The following is a 15,541-nucleotide window of genomic DNA, read 5'->3' on the forward strand; positions in this document are numbered from 1 at the left end:
AAAATCAATCAATACACCATCGTGTTTCTGGGGCAGGTGATAGTAAAAACTAAGATTATTTTCTTTATTTAACCAGGCAAGTCCCATTGAGATCGCAGATCTCTTTTTCAAAGGAGGCCTGGGCCTGAAGGCAAACTATTATAGATGTTTTTAGGAGTGGGGGGAAACCAGAGAACACCCACGCAAGCACGAAGAGAACATGCAAACTCCACACAGAAACACCCCAGATTCGAACCGGGGATCAAACCCAGGACCTTCTTGCTGTGAGGTGTCGGTGCTAACCACTGAGCCATCGTGCTGCAATCAACATCATAAAACAATAAGGAACTGTCATTGTTTGGTCTACAATCAGATCACGTTTGCTCTTACCTAAAGATATTACTACCAGTGCATTTTGCATATACTGATGTAATAAAGAGCACATTAATTTTATATGTGTGCCTTTGCTCATGTAGATATGCATTAGCTCGCCTCAGGATTTCAAAGAAGCAGAACGAGTGTAAATACAGCAGAAGTGGAGTCAGCAGCAGGAGCAGACATGAAGCAGCCGATGCAGTTTTATATATAAAAAAAAGTTAGACGGTGCCTCAAGGAGCTTAGGTGGGGGGTGCAGGGTGTGTAAGTGTAAAATACAAGTGGAAAGAGGGCAGGGAGGGATGAAAAAAAACAGTGGAAATAAAGGAAAAGAAACGAGGCTGAAGGCTATGGAGGAAATGAAGAACGGGTTGAGACTGAGAGCTAAAGGGGTGGAGAAGAGAGGACGAGGTTGCTGCTGAAAGTATGTCGCGACTTGCCTCTTTCTTAATCCAATAATCCCTCGGAGATGTTTTGCAATTTTTTTAAATAATTTTTTTTCTTATGCACATCTACACAACACACGCAAGATCACACAACAGAATCCAGACGAGCTATACCGGGGAGGCTGAGGATCCTAAGTCTGCTTCTGCCTTTCTAACAGTCAGCCCTGTCAGAATCTTTTCCACCATGTCAGCTCATTAGCACTCGATGCCAAAACGCACACACACTTTTAAAACCCTCGACACCCCGAGAGCCTGTAAAGGAAGAGCCAAAACTCTGGCTGAGGAGAGGAAGAGAACTTAAGCTTTTCATGTTGTCACTCCTCCATTTCCTTCCATACTTGTCACTTTTTTCCGCCTCATGTCACCCAACCTTTTATACTGTATTAGCTAAACAACCAGTCAGATAAACCAAGTGGAGTGGAGGGCAATGAACTGAGTTGCAGTCCAGTTACTGTCTGGATTTGTAGTTTTTTTCCTGCTGTTGAAGGCTAAGGAGGAGAAACATTGTTTTTGCTAATTTCACTGAACAGATATAATTGAAACTTTAAAATTCTCACTGGATGAACTTAACTTTTGAAGACAACCTCATTCAAAATGGCCACCACAGCAAAGTGAATGTACCGAACACAAAACTGTCTATAAGTGTCAATTTCACAAATACGGAGCTAGAATTGGGTGTGGTAGTAATTGAGAGTGATCCCCATTTTATACACTAAATCACGTGTCAGAAGGCCCAAGGGCCAAATCTGGCTTGTGAGTGACTTTCATCCGGTCGATTTTTTTCATCACCCAATTGAACATAAAACTATTTTTATATCAATTGTAATCTTTAAAATTATGACTCAATGCAACAAAATAAACAAATATAAATGGTGAAAGATAATAATACTTATCCGGCCCCTGAGCTGTTGGCTTTGAGTAAATGTTGCCCCCTGAGCAATTTAGATGCAATTTAGATGAATAAACTGCATAAAAGTAAGTAAAAGTAAGAGAGAGGGGAATTGACTTCATTAAGTTGTTTTTAATAATATTTATGTACTTTTTGTTCATGATGGACTTGTCCAGGGTGTACCCAGCCCCTTGCACAGTGATTGCTTAGGGACACCAGAGACCCCCGTGACCCTGAAAGGAGGAAGCTGGTATAGATAATGGACAGATGGATATTATTTATTTCACATTTAGTCAGTCATACATGTAGTACTTTTCAGTGTTAATAAGAGGATGTGTTAAAACACTGTTTTTATGCACAAAACACCACACAGAGCTCAGTTATTGTTTGTTAGCAGTGCTTAGTCATAGTAATAAGACGAGGAACGTGACACATCTTGTTTAGTACGAAGTTAAACACAAAACTTCAAAGTTTGCTGCAACCATAATTTGTTTGGCCCTCTGTGAAAATGAGTGAACTGAACACAAAAATTCTTAGGTGAAAACGTTGCCATTACCTATTGGAATAAACTTTGTCTCGAAAAAAACAAAATTTTAATGAAAAACAAAATATATGATAGAGAAACTTCCAGAAATCGCTGTAATTACATTGAGAATTGATTCACTTTTGGGCTCAACCCGATTAAAAAAAGACTGCCCACTTGTAGCTGTGCTGCTGCCTCAACATTCCACAGCCAGTGTATATTTCACCTGCAGTGTTGCATTTATTAAGGCTGTTAAACTGGCACACATTTCAGCTTCTTGATTTTGTGTACTCAGCCTTAAAAAAAGGACATTAAACTGCCCCTAAAATTTCTCTAAATTACATTTTAATGAGGCTCTAAAGCAGCAATGATAAGATATTCACTTGTGCAATAAAAAGTGTCTTTAGCAGGAGTGAGTTTAGTGAACCTAGTTATGTAAAAATTAAAAGTCTTAGATTGAGTTTGAGCTGCTTTCTTTGAAACTTACTAAAAGAACAAAAACACTACTGATGTCTTTGAAACACAAGATACCAACTTCCTTGCCTGAGTAAAGCAGTTCTCTGTGGAAATAACCCAACTTACAGTTTGAGTTGTGCTATGTTCTGCCTTTGAAGGGGTAGATCAGATCTTTTGATTAGGGATTCTGTGTTAAGGTTGTAAACAATTAATATCCTACCTATTGTAGATAGCTCTTTGAACATCCTCTGTTTGGAGAAACTGAGCTTAGTTCTGACCAAATTGACAAGCCAGAGGCGAATCTGAGCATAGCCAAAGTGGAATGCTGAGATCTTAAACATAAAGTGTAAAGTTATGAAAAATTTATAAAATAGCGGTCCACTAAATAAAAATATCTTTAACAATTAGAGCTTAAAATAGCTGTTTACAAGTCAATCTGGACTAAATGAATCCCTATTTTTACAAACTGTTCAAGGAGGTCAACAACAGGTTGGGAATAATCCTTCCACTTCAAAATTTCTGATGAATTCCTTTCACATAACACTGGTTGACATTTTTGCTGCAGAAACATCTAGTTTTTGCCCAAGGGCTGTTTACCTTCTGCAATAATTTGACTGTAATTATAGTGACAGAGTAGCTGAAAGGGTACTCAACAAACAAAGAGGATAAAATGTGGAAGGTGACGATGGTGTCAAAGATTAAGCAGAGTGTGTCAGAGGTCAAAAAGGCAACTGAATATCATTATTTATTGATACGCAGTAATGATTATCTTGAAAAGCTTACAAAGGGATTTCAGAGAACTACTGTTACAAAACTTTAATCTTTAATGTTTTAGTGAATTTTAAATAGGCAAGGAAAAGGAAGCCGTGGAAGATACACACATGCACACACACACACAGAATTACTCTGTGTGAGAGAAGATTTAAATTAGACACAACTGCCACTGGTGAGTTAACTAGAGCCTGGAATTGGGTTGTTCTCCTCCTAGATTTGGGGCAGATTCAAAGTCAGAAAAGTTCAAAGCCTTGGCTGGGCAACGTTCAAAAGAACCACAGCCAGCCAATGAAGTGGGAAGGAAATGAGGGAAGTGCAAACAACTTACCGTAAGCCCTCCCAAGGCCTGAGGAGAATGAGGTGGCTAACATCACTGAAAATAAATCCTTCGCCCACGTGGGTTCACTCAGCGAGAGGTGTTGAACAGGATTTTTGCTGACACGGAGGAGCATAAGCGAAGGTGACAGCCACAGTTTTGGTAGCACAAATCATCAATAATGCAAAATGCAGGACTGCATTTTTTCCCCCGCTGAAATGAAAAGGACGCTCCGAAGCAATCGAGAACATTACAGCTGCTGTGTTCGCTTCGGAGTTGCAATGAGATGGCTTTCTGTTGGACTGTTAACAATACCAAAAAGCTACACTGCTATCATAATCCTCCACCCACCCTTTTATACTGGAGAAAGGCACACAGATCAAATGTGAGACCATTATAAAAAAAAAATCTCTGTTTTTCTCAGTGAAGCAGAACAAAACCACACAGAGGACACAATCCTCCTAATTTGAAAATCAAACCACTGCAACAATGTAGCACTTGAAAAAAACTCACCAGTCTTAGCAAACAAATGTAAGATTTACGGTTAATGATGTTAATATCTTTAAGAAAAAGTAATCATATACAACATCAAGAGGCTGTTGTTTTAATATAAGTACAGCGACTTTGTCACTTTTACAATTTATGCTAAATTATTGCTAATTTAAGAAAGTTCATGAATAACTATTATCTCACACCACGTGTGTAACTCAAGGCCCTCTGCGTGTTAACTGCGTGAAAATGCCATCTGTATGTGGGCTAAAAAAGAATACACTGCTTCTAGATCTGTATAAATAAAAAAAAGTTTTATTAGTTTTGATGTGAATTATATATTATAAACCATTTACAATTAAAAAAAAATTCACAAATCAGCTATTTACATAAAACTCGGTGGGTTTTTTTGTAGTGCAAAATACTGGCAGCAGCAGCTAGCTGTAACAATTCTGTGCAGTCTGGCACAATTGCTGCAGGAATAACAGATTATTTTTTCCAGAATATCCCTGTAATATGAAACGGAGAGTGGTAAAATGTTTCATAAGACAGTATTTGCCTGTACTGCTGCAAAATGTTTAAAATTAGAGTTGTTTTTAGATCACAAAAATCCACTTTGGTCAGCCCTGATTAGCTGTTAGCACAACAATCTAGTCAGCATTTACATGTATTTATTCAGCTTGAGGCTGTTGAAGAGGCTATTTACAAAATATATATTAGATATTAAATGTTCTCAACTTTTCCAGATGTGAACTTTTCTTTCAACTGACACAGATACAATCTGATCATTTCAGTTTTTCTTCAGATTTTTTTTGCTGCTTTTACTTTAATTTATGTTACTGTGTGATAACATATTAACCCAGTGATAGTGATGATCACAGGCATTAATGCTGCCTTTTAATCTTCCAGAGATCACATTTTTGAGGTCACTGTATGAATCAACCCACTGACTGAGCTCCATATTATCTGACTCATCAGCTCTATAGATAACACGCACTGAGGCTTAGCTCACTCCATTTAGGATAACATATGTTAATCAGTTTTAATCTCTGTATTTGCTCTAATGTTTTTCCTGTACATTCACAAAAATCCTATATGAATGTTACTCTGAATCTTCTGTGTTTCGTTTTGAAGCTTTTGTAAACCACTTTTCTTGAATCTCCCTAAAAATATAGATTTGAACTTTAATCAGATTAAAACCAAGTGTTTTTTACAGATGCCAAACACAAAGACTGTCATACATACAATATGTGTACATGCGTTCCACAAATATTTAAGATAAAAGCTGATTGGCACCAGCTCACTGCTTCAGGCCTTTAGTTGTGGGATTAGCTTTAGCGACTGCCTGGTCTCTGTTGTTTGTCGACCTGATTCAGCAGTCCCGCGCTTTAACGCCGAGCTTCTGAAAGCTCAGTTGCCACAGGGAATGCCAATTCCAGGGCTGCTATAATGACAGTTCTCTGTATTGGTCTCCATTTCTCTCTGCCCTCTCACCAGCGAATCAATCCCATTCCCTCGTTTCTCTTTCTGTTTGGGATCTGTCTTTCTGCTCTTCTTACTCGACAAAAGCTGGAATACATAATGCAATCTTTTTCACGCCCAACATTTACAGCAAACAAAAATACACAGTCCCAAGGCAGAAATAGACCGGCTTTAAGTTTCATGGTTTAGAAACTGGACAGAAAGAAACAACACTGACTGCAATCTAGATCATTTATAAATCAAAGTCCTACCATAATGGAATGCATCTCATTTAAATTCAAATCATCTCATGTAGAGAAATGATAATGTTATGACCATTTTGGTCAAATACTGAAAATGTTTTTTCACAATCTCATATGATATTATAGGATGTCACTCTATTGTAGTATGATTTGTGGATGGTTTACAGCCAATACCACACCAGATTTTAGCTCAATATCCATAAAGCCGACCAAGGTACAGCCATTTTTTGTGTTGGCTAGGGTCAGTTAGCAGTGGCGGCCATCTTAAATCTGGCATGATGACGACTCAGTGGTTAGCACCGATGCCTCACAGCAAGAAAGTCCTGGTTTTGTGCACTGGTTCGGATGTTTGCATGTTCTTTTCATGCTTGTGTGGGGTTTCTCCAGTTGCCTCCCACAGACCCCCCAAAAAATGCATGTTAGGTTGCTTTCATGCCCAGGCCTCCCTTGCAAAAGAGATCTGTGCTCTCAATGAGATTTTCCTGGTTAAATAACATTTTTTATTTAATTAATAAACAAAATTGGGTTAACTTTATAAGTTCACCAGTAGAAAATATACAGTATATCCAGTGTTTGCTGTCAGAAAGTTTCAATAAAATTTGTCCAATGGTTCATATTTTAATAACTGCAATCAAGACATGCAGAGATGGGCAAAGCTATTAATATTATTATGTGAAAACAACAACAAAAACAACCTTAAAGCTTAGAAATAAATAATAGTTTTAAAATACCCAGCGCTCTACAAATGGAAGGCTATTGTAACTAAGAGGCCAGAGTTGCAGAGCTGTGTTGGCAAGAAAATAATCTTCAAACGGAAGAAAAACAATAAAAGCAAGAGAGCCGAGCGTCATGAAAAAAAGAGCTTGGAAAGAAAATAGTATATTCATAGTCATGCATCTATAACTCTGTACAATGTCTCCTGTAAACTCTTTTATGAATTAGTGTGTTACCTGCATCAGATTTTAGGCAATTATTATTAACACCCAACAGGCTGAAAATTGTGACTCACCGTACAGTTCTGACACAGAAGTTAATCACACAAAAAAGAGCAGTGTTGCTGATGACCTAACTGTGGATGATAGAAACACAAGAATATCGAACTGACCTTGAGCTTGTCAAAGCGCTCGGTGAGTGAGGACACCTGGTGCTCCCGGTGGCGCCCCACCAGCTTGCAGAGGGCACAGATGAGCTGATCATCCACCAGGCAGTACATGTTGACCTTCTCGTTCTCATGCTCCAGACAGGTCAGGCCCCGGATGTGAGTGTCTGGCACTGGCTCCACCAGACGGTGGCTGGTGAAGGGCTTCTTGTTCGGGTGCGTCGCACGCAGGCACCGGTCGCAGTACGACACCTCGCATGTGACGCACGTTTTGACGGCCTCACGCGGCGGATCTTGCTCACAGAACTGGCAGCTGATCCGCAGGTCCATCTTCGCCACGACCGCCGGGCTGTGGTTGGCGTTGTTGTGGTTGACGTGGTTAGTGTGGTTGGCGTGCGGGTGGGAGTGGCTGGAAGTGGCTGGGCTGCTACGCGCACTTCCCGTCCCACCACTGCCACCACCGCCGCCGCCGCCGCCGATCGTTCCGGCTATTGTGCCACTAATGGTGGCGGTGTAGGGATGCTGCGTCTGCATGCGCCTGCTCTCTGTGGGGGAGTTGGGGCTGCTAAGGGAGGCCTTTTGGAAGCGGTCAATGATGTTCTGCAACGTCACATTGCGCTTGAGGCCCTCCAGGCCGCGGTGATTCAGCGTGATGACGTAACGACAGGTGGGGCACTGAAAGGCTGATATGGACTCAAGGGGCTTGCTGGTGGAGCAGTGGGATACCAGGATGCGGTGGGCACAGTTAAAGCAGAGGCTGTGAGCGCAGGGCAAGAGCAAAGGATCTTCAAACAACTCCAGGCAGATCGGGCAGGTCAGCTCTGACTCCAGTGTTTCCATCTTCAGTTAAAACCGTCTAAAGGTGACATCAAATCCCACAGAAGCTGGCCAATTACCTGCACAGGACAAAGAAAAGACAGACATTTACACTCAAATACACATCTTTTTTGGTATTGGACTATTCTTGCTTTGTACAACACATCGGTTTGCAAAATTCCAATTTCACCTGAATCAGCTAAGGCGCACTGTCTGCAGGTAAATGGACTGCAGATTTAGCAGAAACACCCGAGATTTTCTTCTACCATTATAGATGAGCCGTTCACCATGTTCTACTGAGAGCCCAGCTCATTTGTTCAAGCCTCAAACACGTAATTCTTCTCACAGAGTCTTATGAAAAGAAATGACAGAAGCAACAGGGAAGAAAAAGGATAAAGGTTTGCTGAATGTTGGGAGAAAAGTAAAAATCAATAGACAGAAAAATAGCACTGAAAAGGAGAGATAGACGCCCAGCAGCAGATTGTATAGAAACGAATAACCTTTTCCCTTACTGCAACACCTTGACTCTTAAACTTACATGTTTTCAACTGTAATAAGCACTTAGAAATTCAAATTTTCAAAGAGTTACACAACAGATATCTCAAGCAGGGCTAAGCTCCAGCATCTTACTCCTGTTGTCCAAGAGTTACAAATCTCAGCCCCTTATAGCCTGCATATCAGGCTGTCTTCACTTCAAGGTGGCCTTAAAAATCACTGACATGTGAAACCACTAATAACTTCCTTCACTTATCTTTCCACCCGGCTGGTTCTAGGGCACAGGTTAGCAGTTTGTAGGGCCACTCTGTCTTTTAAAAGACACAGAGCAGGCAGCATGGAGCTGGAGACTGTGAGCGTTTCATTATGTCTGTGAATTATTGACTGCTCTCAAATCTCTCATGGAGAACGTACAAGTTGCATTTGGTTATTATAACTAAATACGAGGCTAAAACAAGTTATGAGGTCAAATGATACAAGAGAAAACTATCTAACAGAGACAACTTTAAATGTGCAACATCACTCCAACGTGCTGCTCGCAAAGTAAGCTCAATTTTTACAAGATGAATAAACTGTTTGTGTGTAATTCTAATATCGATATGAATAATAAAAAATGTCAGAAAAACTCCCAAGAACACCAATATTCACTGTACCTACAAATCGGATGCTATTTAAGATATCCTTAATTAGAATGTGAATAGTCATAATTTAATTATTGATATCTGAAATATATGTTTCAGATAGTCAGTAATTTCCTGCAGACATCTTGAATTGGAGCCTCCATTCTGGTTCACCTGACAATCATTTAGTCAGAATGTAATCAGATACATCTCAAATAGGTATTTTGCTTAGTCAAAATATAATTAGAGATTATCTTAGGATGTATTCACGCCTAGCACATTTGGTCTACTTTAAACAAACCAGTTTGTTTCCCTTGTTGGTCCTTATTTTTTGAATGCACTTAAGTAAACCCTGGTACAGATCAAACAACCGAACCAAGACCCATTTTTCAGGTGGTCTCAGTCCACTTCCAAACAAACTCTGCCGTGGTTCTCTTCTGATATGAATCCAGACTGGTCTCAAGCCGAACCAACTGCAGGAAACATACGCCTTTTTGGACTTCATGGGCCATCATTGCAAAGCATCATGCTAAAAATGAGCCCTTTAGTGTTGCTACCACTACATGGATGCTACAATGAGATGTAGACAGACCTGGAGCAATGAGGAGACACTGTGCCACCTTGATATTTGGACAGATGCCCACATGACTCATCTGCTACAGAAGAAACACACCCTTACACCCTTAATTAACTATGTCTAGTCATAAACTGATTTCAGACATCTGGAATGTGTGTGATGAAACCGATTTTGTGTTAAAACAGCCCACCATACACATCTGTGTTTGCTGCATCAGCTTCACTTTGCTCGACACCGCTGCTGATGGCGATGTTTTAAGAAGAAGGGTTAAACTTTTTCGGGTCCTTCATTTTCCTACACTCAGAATATTCTATGAAGTGGAGCCTTATCAGGTGGTGGAACAGATTTGGTGTGTTCCAGCTGCAAGTTGCACCAGAATCTCTAACACATTTTAGTTCATCAGACCTTCAATACCCGAACCACCTTCACACCACTAAATTACGGTAATCTTTCCTTTAATTATTTCTTCTGCTTCTTTTCCAGCTGTGGATGCTTGTTCACTCACTGCTACTGAGCTCATTTTGGCACAGATATCCATTGTGTTGTAGTTAACATTGTTAGCGTAGTGTAAACAGAGTACTTAGTGCTGTCATTGAGTCCGTGTTGTAAGTCATTAGACTGTCTGATGTAATGTATATTGATCTAATTACATTAAAATTCATATAACCATTATTGAAACTTTTTCAAAACAGCCACTGTTCAAAAGAATGAGCCAGCACAGACGAGCAACATCATCGGGTCAGGACTCTGTAGTTTACACTCATCTACAGGCCAGCGGTCACTCTTTCAGGGATGAAGATGTTCTCATCCTTGATAGAGAGGAACGTTGGTTTGAGAGAGGAGTAAAGGAAGCCATCTTTGTGAAGAAAAACCATCCACCATTAAACAGAGGTGGAGGCCTTCGTGTCCAGTTGTCCTCCTCCTACAATGCTGTTATTGCAAGTATGACTCAGCCCCCTGTGAGCAAAAGGTGTGAATCAGGGCCCCAACAATACCCAACACAAATAGGGAAAGAGGGACAAAAGCAAGGGGACGTTGAACCCCCGCTTGCATTGACTACATTCACATAACACGACATGGGTGAGGCGATGGGGCACATGACCCTCTATGAACAATGGAGCCAATCAAGGCACTAATGACATATTGTTTGGCTGATGGTCCTCTTTTGCATTTGACCAACCTGTTTTGTCCACCATGTGGAGGCAGTGCTTATAAGATTCAGTTCACCTGAAACTTCTCAGACTGAAGAAGTCTCTTGGAAGAGAGACGAAACGTTTCATTAAAGAAGAACCTGTCCAGAGGACCTACTTATTTTTTCTTTTAGATTTTTCCGCCTGGATTACTGAGATGCATCAGGGCGTTTTCTATCACAATATACAGTATATATCAGTATCGAATTATTGTCCAGCACTACTTACATCTTTATTTAGTATTGCAATTTTAGTTTTTCCCATATAAAACACTTATAAGTTGGCATAAAGGAACTTTAAATACAAGTCATCCAACCATTTTTATTTTACTTTTACTAAAGTTGTTTTTTTGTGAGGTGAAACTCTGAAAAACTAAAGCTATTTCTAACATCTATTCTTTATGTGACTGTCAAAGCAAAAACAAAAGCAAAACATTGTAAAGACTTGCTTAAATTGTTTGGGCTCGAAACTTTATGTTCCAATTTTTCTTCTTGAAATATACCAGTTGTCATTAATTCTCTGATGAACAGCTACGTGTCTCAGAGTTATTATTGTAGCTAAAGTCATGTTTTGTAAGCGTTGTTCATTGTGCAACTTAAATAGACTGACGTTGTGACAGTTATCAGTTCTGCCTGACTGCGACGAGATAATCGAGCTTGTTTTCAAAACATCAATGTTACACTGCTGAAATGATGGGCCAACTCATCTCCGGCGCAACATATTTATTTTGCATGAAACTGCAAAACAGAAAAAACATAGTCGATTAAAGGAGCTACTCTTGCTTCGTCTCTGCACTGCTTCATCCAACACTGGTCAACTTCTTCTACTTTCACAATAAAAGTAACAACATTTTTCCTGTGATACTCACTAATCAAACAGTAGTACTAAAACATTATTGTAACCAGTTGTTAATCCTTTTAAATCACTTATGAATTGTATTTTAAATGAAATCCATTTTAACTGAATGTCTTCACATTTCTATTATATTTCACCTTAAGGAAATGAAAAGAACACATTTTACATTTTCTCTGATGATTACAAAACACATCTAGAAAATCTAGAACAACTTTAAAACAAAAATAGCTGTAAAGAGAATACAGACCTTAATCACAACCAAATAACTAAGCTCACACAGGAACGTGAACCACGTGCGCTCAATTGTCCTAGCCTGATGCTAAATTTAGCTCCACCCTTAGCTCCACAGTTCGGTTTTACACTAGCGCCTCATTCCATAACACATTTACTCTATTTCAGGTAGGTTAAAGTCAAGTCAGATGCGCTTTTACTGATGCTACTTGCATCTCTGCATAGTTAGCTTCTATCTTTTAGCTTGAAAACAAACATGAAAAGAGTCTGCAGGCCCTCACCGTGAGTGCCTCGCACATGTTTTTCTTTGTAACAAGAGCATCTTTTTGGTGCTGAACTGTCTGTGCTGGTGGCTTTTCAAGGGATAGGAAATCACAGGGCAGTAGGAGATTTCTGTGCACCACCTTGTCTCTTCCCTGACCAGTTTCAGGGCAGATCCGATACACTGGGCTGTCATCTGGTTTTCTCTCCATCACTTTGTAGATCTGGTTTTCCCAGTAAGACTGGATCTTTGCGGGTCCACCTCTGGGAGTGAGGTTTCGGAGGAGAACTCTGTCACCAGGCTGAAGATCTCTGCCTTTAACTCTCCTGTCGTAGTATGTTTTCCCTCGAGCAGCTTCCTTGATAGCCATTTCAGCAACTACTGTGTAGGCCTCCTGCATTCTTTTTTTCCAGCAGCTAACTTAGTCATCGTAGTTCACATGAACTTCGTCTTTTCTCAGATTGAAAAGCAAGTTGATGGGCAGCCATGGGGAACGTCCGAAGATGAGGTAATATGGGGCGTAGCCTGTTGCCTTGCTCTTTGTACAGTTGTACGCATGGACAACTTTTGCCAGTGACTCTTTCCAATCATCCTTCTCCTTCTCCTCCAGGGTCCTTAACATTGACAACAGGGTACGGTTAAATCTCTCCACATGTCCATTACCCTGCGGGTGGTAGGGTGTCGTGTGAGAACCCTGGATACCTGAAAGTTCTTTCAACCTTGCCATGAGCTTGTTCTCAAATTCTTTGCCCATGTCATGATGTAGTCTGGTTAGGAAGCCGACCTTGAGTGCAAAATCGTTGAAGAGCTTGTCAGCGACGGTTTTTGCTGCTTTGTTCTTTGTCGGGTAAGCTTGTGCGAACCTCGTGAAGTGATCCATRACAACTAATATATATTCGTAGCCATGCTTACACTTTTCCAGGTGGAGGAAGTCTATGGAGACCAGTTGGAATGGGTAAGTGGACTGGATAGAGGTCAGGGGTGCACAAGTCTGCTTACTCGGCTTCATCTTCTTGAGACATTCACATTCTTCAGTGACAAAGAGTTCAACTTCTTTTGCCATCTGCGGCCAGTAGAATCTGTCCCTAATCAGGTCGAGTGTCCTTTCCACCCCTAAGTGGCCCATGTCTTGATGGAGCTCTTTGAAAACCAGGGGACAATAGACTTTAGGGATCAACAGCTGCTCTCGGCGGCGGGCTTTCTTGTGGCGCAGGACACCACTGCAGTCRACATGAAGCTTCAACCACTGCCTGAGCAGTGCAGCTACTGCAGGAGTCTCAAACTTCACCTCAGCCCTACTTGGTCTTCTACTCTGTGATTTGTACCAGAGCACTCTTGACAGGACTTCATCCGCTTCCTGGGCTCTGCGAATCTGGTCTGGTKTCAARGGCTGGTTAGTGTCAGAATCTTTGATCAACTTCAGAGCATTAACTTGGATGACACCAATGCCATTACTGGGGCATCTCTGCTCCACCACCACGGACTCCATAGATGCGCTTATGGCTTCCTGTCCAACTTCAGCAGTACAGCTCTTCATGTAGTTGTCTATGTCCAGCGGCATTCGTGATAGCCCATCAGCATCTGCATTGGTCTTGCCTGGACGATAGTGGATGGTGAAGTTGAAGCTGGCCAGCTCCGCGACCCATCRGTGACCTGTGGCATTGAGCTTTGCAGTTGTGAGCACGCATGTCAGAGGGTTATTATCAGTGTACACCACAAATGATGGGGCATGATACAGATAATCCCGGAAACGTTCACAAATGGCCCACTTCATTGCCAAAAACTCTAATTTGCCAGAGTGAAGGTGATACTTTTTCTCTGCTGGACTCGAGGTGCGGGAACCATATGCGATAACTCTCATCTTGCCTTGCTGTCGCTGGTATAAAACAGCACCTAGCCCAACTTGAGATGTGTCACAATGTAACACAAAGGGCTCGGTAAAGTCGGGGTACCCCAGGACAGGAGGTCTAGTAAGTGCATCTACGAGCTGGTTCAATGTCTCTTGGTGGGAGCTGGTCCACTGAATCGGTGAGCGTGATGGTAAGTGGCCTTTAACCTTTTTCACTCTCTTCTTAGACTTGTCAGCCGGGACTGGAGCAGAGTTCTCAGAGGATGGAGGACTAAGTAAACTATAAAGTGGATGGGCTACATAGGAGTTGGTAGAGTGTGTTTGGTAGACAAGTGAGAATTTCAAACCACCAATAACCAGAGGAACTGGAAAAAGGAGCAGCAGAAAACAGGCCAGCGTAAGGACACAAACAGACCTCAAAGGCTGAGACTCATTTGCACTAAGTGAAGTCTCCTCCTGCTGTACAAGAAGCAACCCCCCTCCCCTCCACACCGAGCTGTGTTCAAAGCCAACATGATTTGTGCAGCACTTACAGTGCTCTGGAAAGGCGCTCATCTGAAGAGGGTGGTTATGTGCATGCAACTGTGCTCTTACAAAATTCATTATCTGGAAAAGAAAATAAATAACTGCTCTCAGCAAATCATGCAGATACTCGGCTGATAAAAGGCGAACAAGGGTTGTGCCAGTGCGTAAATAAGTGTGTGGCTCTGAGGTGGTACGTTAAAAGGAGGGGGTGCCTTTTTTTTATTAATCCAGTGATGTATGTGCACACGATCACCTCCTCCAAAATACACTTTGGCCATCATTTATCAAATGCTTTATGGGATTGTTATCAAAGAGCTTGGCTCTGTTTGGTGTAGAGACAGTGATGGTTCAGCAGGGAGCAAATCTGAGAGGCTTTCCTTCGTCGTAGCAACAATAAAAAGGCTTCATTTAGTTTCACTCTATTAGACAGCTCTACATGTCACCTGCTGCTTTCATGCCAAAGTTTCCAACAAACAATCCTCTTGTAATGAGAAGGGAAAGAGATTTACCTCTTCAGCCCCAAGGGGATCCTTGTTTGTGCTCGAAATAAAGTGCCGAAATGTAATTGAGTGAGTCTCAGCATTTACAAACTCTCCTTAAAGGGATCCCCGATTAGTTGTATCTTTAGACTTTATTTGATAAATATATCGTTTAACTGTAAAACAAAGACTGTAAACATACTGCAGGCTGTTTAGTTTTGTAAATTTTTTAAAGCTAATAGGCTAAGCTGGGGTTCTTCTTATATGAAGCAGCTCTGTTGTCCTCCATCCATATTTTCAGTTACAGGCTGAGTCATTTCTACCTTCTCCTCTCTGTCAACGCTCTTTGGTTTCATTTAAAAGAGCCAATCGTCAGATATTGTCCAAGATTAACCTTCAGGGTGTATATAGCTCGCTAGCAGCCTCACACCAAGGACCTATCCACGTCTTCATTTACCCAGAATGCTTTGCGTGTAAATAAAAAGGCCCCATCCGTGTAATAGATTTTTTAACTTTTGGTTTAAAAATTGTAAAAACTAAACAGCTTACAGTATTTTTACAGTCTTTATTTT

General features: G+C 41.0%; 1 protein-coding gene across 3 annotated transcripts in view; it reads right to left on the reverse strand.

Moving 5' to 3' along the window:
* The window catches only part of mid2 (midline 2), a 97,120-nt gene that overhangs the window by 70,483 nt on the left and 11,096 nt on the right, over window positions 1-15,541 (reverse strand). For all 3 annotated transcript variants that reach the window (XM_014028003.1, XM_014028002.1, XM_014028001.1), the window contains exon 2: window positions 7,077-7,966. In XM_014028003.1, coding sequence (XP_013883457.1) covers window positions 7,077-7,910 — 834 coding nt within the window. In that variant the 5' untranslated portion in view covers window positions 7,911-7,966. The remainder of the gene's footprint in view (window positions 1-7,076; window positions 7,967-15,541) is intronic.

Source organism: Austrofundulus limnaeus, unplaced genomic scaffold (genome assembly GCF_001266775.1).
Source record: "Austrofundulus limnaeus strain Quisiro unplaced genomic scaffold, Austrofundulus_limnaeus-1.0 Scaffold708, whole genome shotgun sequence".
In the NCBI taxonomy this organism is placed as follows: Eukaryota; Metazoa; Chordata; class Actinopteri; order Cyprinodontiformes; family Rivulidae; genus Austrofundulus; species Austrofundulus limnaeus.